At 35.2% G+C, this 13,194-nt stretch overlaps 2 protein-coding genes and 1 long non-coding RNA gene across 3 annotated transcripts; 1 reads left to right on the plus strand and 2 right to left on the minus strand.

Moving 5' to 3' along the window:
• Positions 1-210: 210 nt before the first annotated feature.
• Positions 211-1,060, minus strand: LOC100819125 (AT-hook motif nuclear-localized protein 20). The gene has a single exon (XM_014772557.3). The coding sequence runs from the start codon at positions 1,058-1,060 to the stop codon at positions 488-490; it is 573 nt and encodes a 190-aa protein (XP_014628043.2). The 3' UTR covers positions 211-487.
• A 6,695-nt stretch (positions 1,061-7,755) lies between these two features.
• Positions 7,756-9,576, plus strand: LOC113000782 (uncharacterized). Its single transcript, XR_003266084.2, has 2 exons — positions 7,756-8,685; positions 9,169-9,576. It is a non-coding gene; the product is annotated as an uncharacterized lncRNA (long non-coding RNA).
• A 599-nt stretch (positions 9,577-10,175) lies between these two features.
• LOC100819666 (protein PSK SIMULATOR 1) lies at positions 10,176-12,633 on the minus strand. The gene has a single exon (XM_041013428.1). The coding sequence runs from the start codon at positions 12,204-12,206 to the stop codon at positions 10,434-10,436; it is 1,773 nt and encodes a 590-aa protein (XP_040869362.1). The 5' UTR covers positions 12,207-12,633; the 3' UTR covers positions 10,176-10,433.
• Between the last annotated feature and the right edge of the window lie 561 nt (positions 12,634-13,194).

Genomic DNA, 13,194 nt, shown 5'->3' on the forward strand with positions numbered 1-13,194 from the left:
CCCTCCCTTCAAAACCCCAACTTCATCATATATATTTTGAAAGTCTAATAATTTCGATCCCATCATATATTTAAACCACCAAAGACATGAAGTGCATCAATAATAAAATAAAATAATAAAGAAATCAAATAAAAATGCAACCAAGAGATTAATAAAGGGACAAAAAAAATACCCGACGGTGGATAAAAACTACTAAATTATTCATAAATATATTAAAAAGACGCCCATGATCATCTTTTTATTCGAAACACAGAAGCAAAAGAGAGAAAAAGAAGGTTCATAATCCATGTACATCGATAAAATAAGCATGCTTTGCTTGCTTGGAAGCTTGCTAGCTTCCTCTCTCATATAGTTCTTCGATTCACAACTATATAATTAGTACTCTAACCTTGCAACTCTTTTTCCAATGTCCTACATCCTTCAAAATACAGCACAAGATCAATACAAAGCAGGTTGAATTTGATTATTAGATCCCTCCCACCATGATTCAGAAAGGTGCTCGTCCATGAGCCCAAGCAAGAGCTTCATGCCCTACCTGCCCCACTCCTCCATTTGGTGGAAGATTATACAAAGGCATAGATGATGGATCTGGCATCCCACCCTGCAACTGTCCACCCCCACTGCTTCCAATTCCAAGCGGTGGGGGTGGCGACGATCCTCCACCTTGCGCCCCCGCCGCTGAACTGGGCCCCTCATCATCCTCATCAAGTGGAAGTCTCTCATATGTTGCATTAGCAAAAGTTGCAGCAATGACCATCACTGGTCCTGCTGCAACTAGAGATCCAACCACACTCCCTCCCACTATCTGGCCCTGTCCTCCCGTCAGATACACGGTGAGTCCTGTGGATCCTGGAGGAGCAGGACCAGGTAGGAAAGTCCCGGTTAGGGACAGAATCTCGAACCTTCCATGAAGTGCCACCACAGCACCAGGAGCAGAAGGCTGTCTAAGAGTAACATTGGCCACTGAGCCACTCCCGCTGAGCACACAAACCCCACGCTGACGCCTCCTTGCGAATTGGGCTACACTTTCTGCAACATCAGCTCCTCCAGTTACCTCCATCACGTGGCTCCTCAGGGTATTTGGGCTGTCCCTTGTCACGAAAATGGGTGGTTTTGGCTTGTTTTTGGATCCAGGAGGTCTTCCTCTTGGTCTGCGGGTTCCAACCTCAACTGCACCCTCTTTTGGTTCATCTCTATTGTCTTCATCTTCTTCTCTATTGTGCCCACCACTGTTTTCGCTGATTCCAAGGTCTGAGGGGCGTTTGCCTAGGCCAGGTGAATGGGTTCCTGGGTGGTCAACCCCAGATAACCCTCCCTGACCCGTCCACCAAGGATTTGCCACAGTTGCTGCAGAGATTAATTCAGTTCAGGTTAAGGTAAAAAAAATACACATGTCTATAGCAATAGCAGTTACTTCAGACCCAGAAAATGCAAAAAATTGACCTGTGAGGTGTATGCTACCTTCTTCGAAGACTATGTAGCTGATAGTGGTTTAGTTTTGGATTTTTGGTTTTTGTCTTCCGAGTTTTCTTTCACTTGTTGAAATTGCAAGAGAGCAAAAAAAAAAAAAAGAAGTCAAACCCACATAGCTTATAAGAAACAAAGGGCTTAGCTAGATATTTTCTCTCTGAAGACCTAACATATGATGTTTGCTTGGTCCCATGGATGAGAGGGTAAAGAAAAATGAGAGGTGAGGTGATTAGAAGAGAGAATTGGATTCAAATACTCAAGAGGAATCAAGTAAAGGGTACTAACTGAAGAGTTTGATCAAAATAGCTGTTTCATGAGATGAAAAAAAAAGGATTCAAGATCAGACGATCAAGAAGTGTTCTCACTCCTTTTTCCTTCTTTTAAATTTGTTTGATTATTCTTTTTGGCTACCTATGAAGAAGTGATCTGAGTGGACATGAGACGGAACAGATGCGAAACCTTTCACAGAATCAAGCACAAAAGAGAGCAAATACGAGGGCAGAAACAGAGAAAAGATGGAGAGAGAGAGATAATAAACAAAACCAAAATAGGAGACAGTACTATCTAACAATAAGATATAGAAAGAGAAAGAACACAACAAAACTACTGAGTAGTATTTGACAAGAACAAAGGAAAAGAAATGTTTTTGATTTGTTCTCTTTCTTGGCGTGAGCTGTGCTGTTATTAGGGGAGCCAATATATTTTCTCTCTCATTGTATTTATTTTTTTTATTTCTACATTTTTTTTCTTCCAATTAATGTTTTCTTGTTTGCTTGTAGTATTATATAATGGGAACGAACAACAAGCACTGCTTTTAGAGGGTCTTGGAAATTAGGGTTTTGTGGGGCCGCGTGCGCGTAGGCAGGTGCGGAGCACGTCGTTTTCTCGGGGGCCGATACATACACCAACATTACCATAAGAGAGAACAAGTCATGAGTGAGAGAAAAAGTTAAGGTAAGTATAAGAAGAAGAAGAAACCATATATATTGGTGAACCTTGAACCTGGTAATATATTTCAGCTACTCCAACTTATGGCACTGTCAATGACAAACAAATGTTACTGGCTTGTTGGTTCTTTTCTCTTTTTATTTTGGTTAGTTCTTAATTTCTGCTTGCATCTCTATGCTTATGTAAGATAGGGTAGCTTTTTATCTAGCTTTTGTCATAAGAATATATATATATATATATATGCTGCAATGTAAATTGTAATCATTTAACGCGTTTTTTAAAAATTTATACGTCTCCTTGTAACACGTTGTAATGCCTTATCCTCTTAAAGATCCTCTTAAAGAAAGAAGAGTTGGAAAAGGTTATTTGATTTAATAATGATTTATCAGCTTCTTATAATTTTTTAAAACTTGAATCATTAAGTTTCACAATCAAGTAATTAAATAGGCTCTGATTTGACAAATGTTTATTTAATTATTTATCTAAATGTGCTGTTTTGGTGGATAGTGGCTACTTTGGAGAATTTGTCGGCTATGAAATATATGGAGGTTTTTTAGTTGATGGTACCAAGGCTGGGAAGTTGATTACCATAAAAGAAGCCTGATTAAGATTGAATGTTAGGATTCTTACCTTCATTCTACTATAGAATTACTGAATTGCAAAATTGGGTGTCTCTCTTTTAAATCTCTTAACACTGCACATAGGCTCTAACTCAAAGAAACATATCTACTTGATCACGAAAGCGTCTGCTATCTAGATTTGCTACAAAAATCATCTTGAAAATATTTATATTTGTCATCGGTGGTAGAATTACATGATTAAATCATGTTTTAAACAACATTCTTATTTAACTTTTATTGCCTCTTAAAAGTTCGGGAAAATCATTAAATTTGCTCTTTAATTTGAAACTCTAAAATCAAGGTATGGTGAATCAATTTTTGAGCCCCTTAAATCCTGATAGCAAATTAAACATAACTTTAATAAGTTCTCATCTCAATGAAAAGGTGAGTGTTTGATAAGTGAATAGAGAGGTATATATTCAGAGTCTAATTGATTTGTGGGTAGTTTGAAGAAAAAGAATAAGAAATGGATATTCTATTATTTTTTTTCGGGGGGTGGGGGGTGGGGACTACATTCACTTTTACTAAATCTATTATCTGTGGTTAATCTATCGAAGGGAAAGATGTATTAGTGGATTTGGATGCACCATAGTTCAGAATTTTACTCTCCCAAGCTAGCATATGAAGTGTTAAAAAATCAATTTCAGCAGTCTCCATATAAATTTGATGCTGAGTACGCGGGGTGCTTAAGAAACTAAGGAATTGATTTGTATGGCTAAAATAAAAGTTATAGCTCTATAGTTAGCATACTCTACTTGATAAATCTCTGCCAAAATACAATTTACATAGTCGAAATGTGATCCATAACTAGAAGACCTCAGGTTTTTTATATTGATGAAATTAATGTACTAATTGCATTTATTTTGCCATAGCAATTTTTCAGTACGTATGCCTGGGATAGGTACTATATACGTGTATTGTATTAGCTAGGCTCTTGGATTTAATATGGCCCTTCGCCCCTGTCTCATAATTTGTTTGATCACTACCATCAATTTTTTGCTTTGGTTAAAGGTCGTAAGGAAAAATAAACTTGGACAATGTGATTACATAAGGTGAATTTGGTCACTAATGGTACTTCAAAATAGAATTTGTTTTTTAAAGATGTGAATTGTTTGATTTAATTTGTTTGTTGATGATGATTAAGATAAAAACTAATCTTGGAATTTGTTTTTCCGTAAAGCTAGCTAGGAGAAAGACCATTCATTTTCATATTAGTGTGTTGGGAAAATTCAGACTTTTTCATTTCGTGAAGTTTAAGATAGATACTTAGTAATTAAAGATAGTAATGGGAGCACACGATTATAATTCTTTCATATGAAGATTCTTCCACTGTGCAAAATGATACTAGGGTTACAAGGATGTGTTTACAAAATTGACTCACTCTACAATGACTCACTTAAGCTTGAGGATAGAGACTTCTCAAGCTATTTATCTTCTTTCTCAAAGAGTCTCTCTAACTTTCTAGCTTTCTCACTCTAAGAAGTGAATTCACTCTTGTCTTGGATGGTTAGGAATGAAGGCTCCTACCCTTATTTATACTATTCCACCTCCACAATGAATGGTGAAGATTACTTGTATCCTAGGGTGAAAATTAATCCTCTAGAATGTTCCACATATTCTAGGAGTCTCTACACTCTTCTACTCCCTTTCGTATCCTTTCATACTCTTCCATAAAATTTCAGAAGGTTTCACACATCTCCAGAATATTCCACACATTCTAGAATTCTCCAGAACGTTTTAAAAAATTCTACACTTTTCTAGAAAGCTCTAAAATTTTCTAGAACCTCTCTAATTAAGGAGGGATCCAACATAGTGTTTAAATCTGTTGATCTATATATACACTGGTAAAAAAAAGTCATGTTCATCTATATAAATTAATTTTGCTAATTATGTATTATTTTCTTCTGTTATGTTTATATATATATATATATACACTGATAAAAAAAAAGTCATGTTCATCTATACAAGGACCCCTACCCAAGTACATCAAAGGACATGAACCAATAACTTATTGACATATACCAGCAGCTAGTAACATTGATATAAAAACCAGAAAAACCAGCAAGATCCTAAATTTGCATCTCATGCTTTTTGTTGTTATGTAGTATTACTTGCTTGTTCTTGTTTTTTTCTTATAAATGGATGTGATCTTAAAAGGATATTTTTTAATTAGGCTTATATATTAATATATGATGTATATAAGAATTAAAAATCAAATGAATTTAATTAGATATAAATATGTACTTTGATGCGGTGTTATAAAAATCAGTTTAGTCATTAGTCTGGTCGAGATAGTGAGTCAATGGATAAGTAGTTCAACCTGTGGGTCAATAATTGGTCTGTTATATATTAAAAATTCAAAATTATATATGTATCTATTATATATAAGTATATAATTATCATTATTTGATTAAGAAAAGTTCATTCATACTCCAAAACTTAAAATAACAATTGATAATAATTAGATATCAAAATAACTCATAGAGGTGGTCCATTTTTGTGTGTGTGCATAATCCAATCCAATTTGTAAAACCAGGGCGGGTCACTAGGCTCCCTAAAAACCAATCGGGTTTGGTCAAGTAATCCCAAATCCCATACATAAATGATCCAATAGTGAAATTGATCCGATTAGGCCATCAAATCCCGATTTGACCAATCTAATCAGTCGGGTTAAATCGAATTTCATAACACTGATCTGATGAGTTTGATCTAACTTGATGGGTATTCGAGTGAAAAAGATCTTCTGCATCCAATACAAACTAATTATATATTTAATGTTTGATCCAATTTTTGAAGACTGGTTTGTCTTCAAATTATGAGACATCAAATACTATTTTACTAAAGTTCTACAATTATAAAAAACTTATTTTTATGAAGAAAAATGCAAATAAAAAAATAAGTTAGAAGCTAATGAGAGAGAAACTTCTCCTTCTACAATCAAGCATATACCCTCCTTACAATGTATTACATTCCCTACCATAAAATTATATCTCCTCTTGCATCTCCAACCAAGAAAAATAAAAGCAAAATGAGGAGAAAGTAAAGAAAGATAGAGGCGCTGGAGAGAGCTTCTTCTGGAGAAGATCTAGGTTTCTGTTTGCATATCACTCAAGTCAGACCTAGTCCTTCCAATGACTCATTGCCATGGCCATCATCTTGTTTCTGTCTCCCAAGTCAATCACATCGCCTTTTTTTTGCTAATCACTTCTTTTTGCATGTTGTTGATGTTGTCTTTTTTTCTTTGTAAGAAATAATTAAACATACAAGTATAAAAAAATTTATAACAACTCATAAATATACATTGTTTAATACTTCAATTAATTGAAAAAAATTCTTTATGTCTTTGATGTTTACCGGTGATGTCATTGTTAAGCTATTCTTTTCTTTCATGAATTTGACCATCAACTACCAAAATGACAACAATCCCTCTCTTCCCCAAAAAAATTCAACAAAATACCAAAGCCTGATTTTGAAACATAGAGAGGGATTAAGTTTGATGAAATCCAAAAAAGGTTGATTTAGAGTTCAATTTTGAGTTTTTTTATTTCTCATTGAAAAATTGAAATGATTTTTTTTATTGTTTAAGGAATAATATTGGGAACTTGAGTTGCGCATATTTTTTATTTGTTCACAAAAGATTGTGTGCCCCATTGATTTTAGTTTTTCCATAAAATCATCACTTGCCAAATAACTATTCTTTTAAATGTTAATATTTTTAACTCAAGCTTTAAAATAATTTTTAAATTTTAAAAAGTGAGACTAGATATTACTACTATCTTACATTACTTTTCCTTTGCCTTGCGCTTAACCTTGCCACTCCCTTTGATCGAAACAAAAATGACCGAAAGAGGCTACATACCAGGAAGCTCGTTAGTACTTTCCTCTACTAATACGGTCATCGATAATTGGCAATGTCTTCTAAAATGATTAATAATGCATAAAACTGTTATTCAAATATAGTATTTATTAATTAATTTGTTTATAAGGTTGACACGAGTAAAATAATATTTAATTGAGAACTAAATAAATTTCTATTAGAAGTTAGTATTAGTATTAACAAAAAAAAGTGTAAATAAATGAGAATGCTAATAACGTACGTCATTTACAAGCCAAACGCAAACCATTATTGAAAGTGTAAAAGTCGTGGACAAGATACATGACTTGAAGTAGTATGTATAGATGTGTGTAAATAGTCTCTTACCTTAAAAAAAAAAGTAGATGTGTGTATAGGTAGTGCTCCCAAAAACATAATAAGAGTGGCACTAATAACTCACTACATTTTCAGTCTCAGACATCTCATACTTTAATGCCGACTATGCCACATCCCAATATCTTGAAATATACTGTAATTGGTTAGAAGTGAAGAATAACTTTATCTCCGTAAGCCTCGACAAACTAAACTCAATTTTTAATTAATTAAGAGAACATGTAACTCAAATATCACTAAAACTTGTATGGTATATTATTACTATAGATTCCACAAAAATGTCAGCAAATTCTAACCTAAAAACTAAGTTTTACAGAATAAAATTCCAAATACAAAGGCCTAGCTTCAAACAAGCACGACTAAAACACGTGGTTGTTTTATACCATCAATCAAACATGCTAAGACCCAAGAATGGCATGCATAGTCACTCAGTACTACAAATGAATTCCTCAGCTTGAAGCTGCTTCGCAGCAAAAGCTTTTTCCACCTATCACAGGACAATGAGCCGGGTCGCTCTGAATTGGGGAGGGGCCCCTGGGGGCACAAATAAATTCACTGAAAATCCAGTTTACAGAAAAAAGATTGTGTACAGAAAGTATAAATTTTATATTTTGATTTAATTACAATTTATCATTCATGATAAATTTGTTGACTTTGATAACATTGATTCTGCCTATGGCGCCAAAGATGAACAAATGAACTAGATGGAAGCATTGATTCTCACTTTTGCTTCTTTAGTTGGGTTTAATTTCTGAATTTTTATTTTGGGGTTTTTAATCATTGATTTTGAGTTTTCACTTTGGATTTGATTGGTATTAGAAATAAAAATTAATTATTAATTTAATTTGTTACAATTTAGTTTAGTACAGATTAGTTTAATCGGTTACAAATCAATTACAAATTTAACAAAGACTTAATATATCAGAGCAAAGTCAAAACCTATCTTTTTTCCGCTGCTTGTTTTTTTTTTTTTCGCTGCTTGGTGCCAGCTCCTCTTGGGCACACTCTGCGCTTATGTGAAAGGTTGTTCTGCATCGTGAAGCTCTTGCTATCTCTGTGCAAATCAAACGCATCCAGTTTGCTTCTGAAGATGGAAAATTATTGCCATGCGATCTGTTATTGTTGCTGCTTTTCACTACCAGGCTGCTGTTGCGTTTCTCTACTACGTTGCCGCTGCCATTGGTTTCTCTTCACCACGCCACTGCGCCGCCGTGCCACCTTGCCACTGCAGCATTCACATCCTTCGGCACGACATCGCCGCGATACATCAAACAACACGCCATGTACTTGCCGTGGCGAGGGTCACACTTGGCCATTATGGAGGATGGCTCAAAGGCACTGTTGGTGATCTCAGCAACGGAAAGCTGCTCATGGTATGCTTTCTCAGCAGAGATAACAGGGGCGTTCAATGTCAAGTGATCTCCACCAAATGAAGTTTGTGTAAGTTTCTCCATGTTTAGCACTGTCTAATTTCTGCCTACAAGGTGTTTGATTAAATGCTTATAAAGATTTTGACTTATTGTTTGACTTGTTTTGATGATTTTAACTTTTGTCATGTGTGGTGGTTAAGCATTGTTCATTTGTTAGCTTCTGTCATGAGTGGTTAAGCCTTGATTATTGTTGGTTCACAAAGTGTTTGTGAAAAATTCTCATAGAAGACAAATTTGTGATTCTTCTATTTTGTTAATGTATGCTTCTGTCCATGGTAATTAAGCATTGTTTAAGCTTCTGCCATGAATGGTTAAGCATTGAATCATTGTTTTTGCATCTGCTCTTGATGGTTAAGCCTCGTTGCTTCTGTCAAATGGTTAAACTTTAAAGTATAGTTTGTGCTTGGTGATTAACCTTTGATAGTTTCATGGATTAATAATGATTTGAGCTTTTGTCAAGTGGCCTTGTTACTAATTTTGCTTGATGGTTAAGCTTTGATGCTTGCTTTGGACTTTTGGAAGAAGATTGAGAAAGTCAAAGTTGATGGAAGATTTCTAGAAGTTTCTGTTTTTTGGCCGATGTATTTCCGGCATGTTTAGTTATATTTCAAGTTTTCAATTTTTTTTTCATTTCCTTTGATGTTGATGTATTGTCTTCTCTAAGCTAGAAGTGTTTTCAACACCTTTCAGCTTGCAGGTATTAGAGATAAAAATTAGTTTAGTTAGTTACAAATTAGTTATTAGTTTAGGTTGTTACAATTTAGTTTAGTTAATTACAAATTAGTTTAGTTGGTTACAAATTAGTTACAAGTTTAACTATATAAGACTCAATGTACTCACGTAAGAATTGATTTGCTCATTTGAGCATTACACAAATTAATATCAAGTTTCTCTTTTCTCTCGTTTCTATCTCCCTACCATGAATTTTAACAGTAGGGATTAATTCATTCTGAGTTTTAATTTTGGGATTTTTAATTGTTGATTTTTACTTTTGATTGTATTCTTCATGTCAGCGATTTGGGTTTTTTCGTGGCGGATCCAAAACAACCGTTACCCTCCCTCTTTTTTCTGTTAATTACTTTTCTGCTAAGAACGAGTTTGTCACCGCTGGAGATGTTCTAAGGTTTAATGATCTTGTACTGCAATTTTGACACTGGCCCAAGTATTTAAAGCTTGAGAGGGATGTTTGGTATGAAATTTGAAGTTTCACAATTCAATTTTTTCACGCCCTCTAACGAAGAAGCGCGCACTTTCTGAATTAGCACCATGAACCAAGTCAATGGGATCATGAACAATCATAAATTCATAATGCAAAACTACTGAATAGAATATTAGAAGTGAATACATGAATAAATCAACAGCAACTAAAGGAATAAGATATCAGCATCAGTACTAGTTTCTGTGTTAGTGTTTTATTCATAATAATAATAGTTCTAACAATGCATAATATAAGCAATGCACCAAAAATAAATAAATAAAAAAGCACAATGTAACTGTAAGCATAAAGTAAACAGCATATAAACATATTTGCAGGTTCTGTATGAACACTTTTGCCTGTGTCAAAAATATGACAGCTTATATACTTTATACCTCGAATTACAATTAAATTTTACTATACTTTTCAAGCCTTCAACAAGAGTCCTAAATGTACAAAGTTTAGAAATCCATGCCGCATCAAAATGATGTCGATGTATGGCATTCTAAATACAAACTAAGGAAATGTTCATCACATTGAGGATTTCAATATTCAGAATTTATTCAACTGGGAAAAGCTCCACATTGCAGTTGCCATTCCATGCAATCTTCAAAATCAAAACTACTTGCACAACCCAACAACACGTTTTGTTGTTGTTCATAACGGCATATGTAATTGAGTCCCATAAGAAGCTGGCATATAGCTTCCTCTGTCCTGTCCTTGTCAGCAAAGTATAATGTCTGAAATAGCAGCACATTTGTCCTGTTAACAATTTGGTGCTGCTCAAAATTCCTCTCACTTTGCCACCTGATCATGTTATGAGCAAGTGGAGCAAGCCACTTGAGTATCCCATCAAGAGTAACCTTCCAGTCATGGGCAAGAGGTGCATCATATATGGCCAAGTTCTTGATATAGGTCTTAAGTTTGCCTTTCAGAGACAACCTTAAGCTCGTTGGTAGCATCTGATATAGATTATTCCTAGCTTCCTCACCAACTAAATGTGGATACCTAAGGAGTTTCTCCATGACGATTATGACATTGGCATAGTGCAATGCTAGAGCACAGCCTCCAAGTGTAGAAGGAGGAGCATAAACAGCTAATCTACTTTGGGGACCAAAGGTTGAGCAACTTAGATCTTCGGTGAAAGGAACACCACTTTGAACATGATTTGGACCACCAGAATTGTACAAGTGATCCCTTTTCTTGGCCTTATTCCCAACATCAATACTATGACTGCTTGATATGTGACCGTGTAGGTCCTCGCGATCAACAACATAATCATCATCGTCATCGTCTAATTTCACAACCGAGCTGCTTAAACTCAGACATTCCATGAAAAGTCTCCCCGGACTTGTTCCGCAAGGAAAACCAAAATCTTCGAGTTGAAGATATGCCAATTCACCTCTCCTCATAGGCTTACTAATAGTTTCCCTTGTCTCCACAGCAGTTCTCCTATTTCTCTTGCAATGTATGTTTTTCAACTTCTCAGAACTCATAGGAACATTAATCTGGCCAGACACTAACCCACACTCATTTTGCAATGTTGGACTTGGAGAAACTCCACTAAGCCCAAGACTATTACTTTTTCTCCATGTAGAATCACCAAAGATAATACAGATTCTAGCATAAAGGGTACAAACTGTCCTGGCCAACAACTCAACAACCTTATCAAAGTTCTGATTCCAAAGCGAAATCTCCTTTAGATGCTTCACATCTTGCTTCTGCCAAGTGAGTTTCTGCTCAAACGCCCTTCTGCTCTCCTCATGCTGAAACTTCTTCACTGCTTGCTCCAAATCATTCAAAACCCCCATTTCACTGTGCAAACTCCTGGTAGCACTAACATACCTATCCATTTTCCTCACCATTCCTTCCATGTGTTTAACTAAGAACCCCAATTCCTTCACATCTATGACCCCACTAACAATGTCCCCATAAACATGCTCAAAGCCTTGCAAAGCAGGCAAGGAACACTTCTTCCCCAATCTAGAAACCACGTTTGCAACGCGGTTCAGCTCCTCGAGCTTCTCTGCTCGAGCCAGCTCGAGGAGATAACCCTCTTCGGAGGAAACAAGGTTTTGGACACCCTGTGAGTTCGAGATCTCGTTCCTGAGCTTCACGATCTCGGGCTCCGACAAGGATCTGTGGAGGTGAACGGTTTTGGACATTACATTTGCTACTTCGAAAGAAAGAATCCCAATTACTTCTTTACTGCTGGTACTATTATCTTGCCTTTTGGGGTTGTGTTTTCTCCTTGCGGAAGGTTCAAGAAGAAGAGCGTGCTTGAGATTGGCGCTTACCTGGTTACCCATCTTCACAATCCAAGCTTCAGCGACCATAGCTACCTCACCACCTTCACCAAATGCCCTTCATTCAAATCTGCATCACCAGAACAAGATGACCCATTGAGGGAGACAAGAAGAAGAGTCCAGTAGCTTGTTAAAGCTGCAAACTTTGACGCTCAGGAATGGCTTTGGGGATGAAATTGTTGGTGGGGCAGACAGAGAAACCAAAGGGTGCAATGAGATGGTTTGTGTGTGGCCAAAGAAAAAGATCAAGCATGGTCACAGAGAAATGTAGGTGGCATGATAAGAGAAAGCAATAAATTTGGGGGCTGAAGAAGGAGGAGGTTGGTAATTGAAAATAAAGGCAAGAGACAGAAAGTGGAGGGAAGGAAGGAACTGAAAAACAAAAGAGGGACCAAAGAGGAGTGCTTTGATTGCTGTTTCAGAGCTATCCCCTCTAGTTTTCAAAAAAGGAATCAGAATTTTGAAAATGGAGTCAGGGGTCAGGGCTCATAATTTTGAATTGAATCATTCTAACTTGTCTTCTTCTTCTTTCTTTCTTTTATCTAATCTTATTTATTGGATAAAAAGTATAAAATATTTTTATATATTCTGAATATTAAATATAAAGTTTAATTTAAAAATATTTTATATTATTGTTCTTACATGATAAAATTGTTTATATTTATAATAATTTTATTAAAAGTTATATTTACAATAACTTCTAATTAGATAACAGTTTAAAAAAAAACTATAGTAATGTTTTGTTTGAATTAGAGCCCAGATGGAGATAAAAGAAATAGGAATAGTAGGAGTAATGAGGAATGGAATAAAAATTATGTACAATTTAGATTAATAAAATTTAAAATGAAAAAAAATGTTATTTTATCTATATATAAATTAGAATAATTACTTTGAATGAAAGTGTTTTTAGAGACTATTTTTCAATGTGAATGCTTTCAGGGGCTTTTCTTTTACAATAACGTTTTTTATTTATAAAAAAACTTCTTATATCTATGAATTTATCCTTTTAATATTTATT

The sequence above is a fragment of the Glycine max genome, chromosome 20 (genome assembly GCF_000004515.6).
Source record: "Glycine max cultivar Williams 82 chromosome 20, Glycine_max_v4.0, whole genome shotgun sequence".
Taxonomy (NCBI): domain Eukaryota; kingdom Viridiplantae; phylum Streptophyta; class Magnoliopsida; order Fabales; family Fabaceae; genus Glycine; species Glycine max.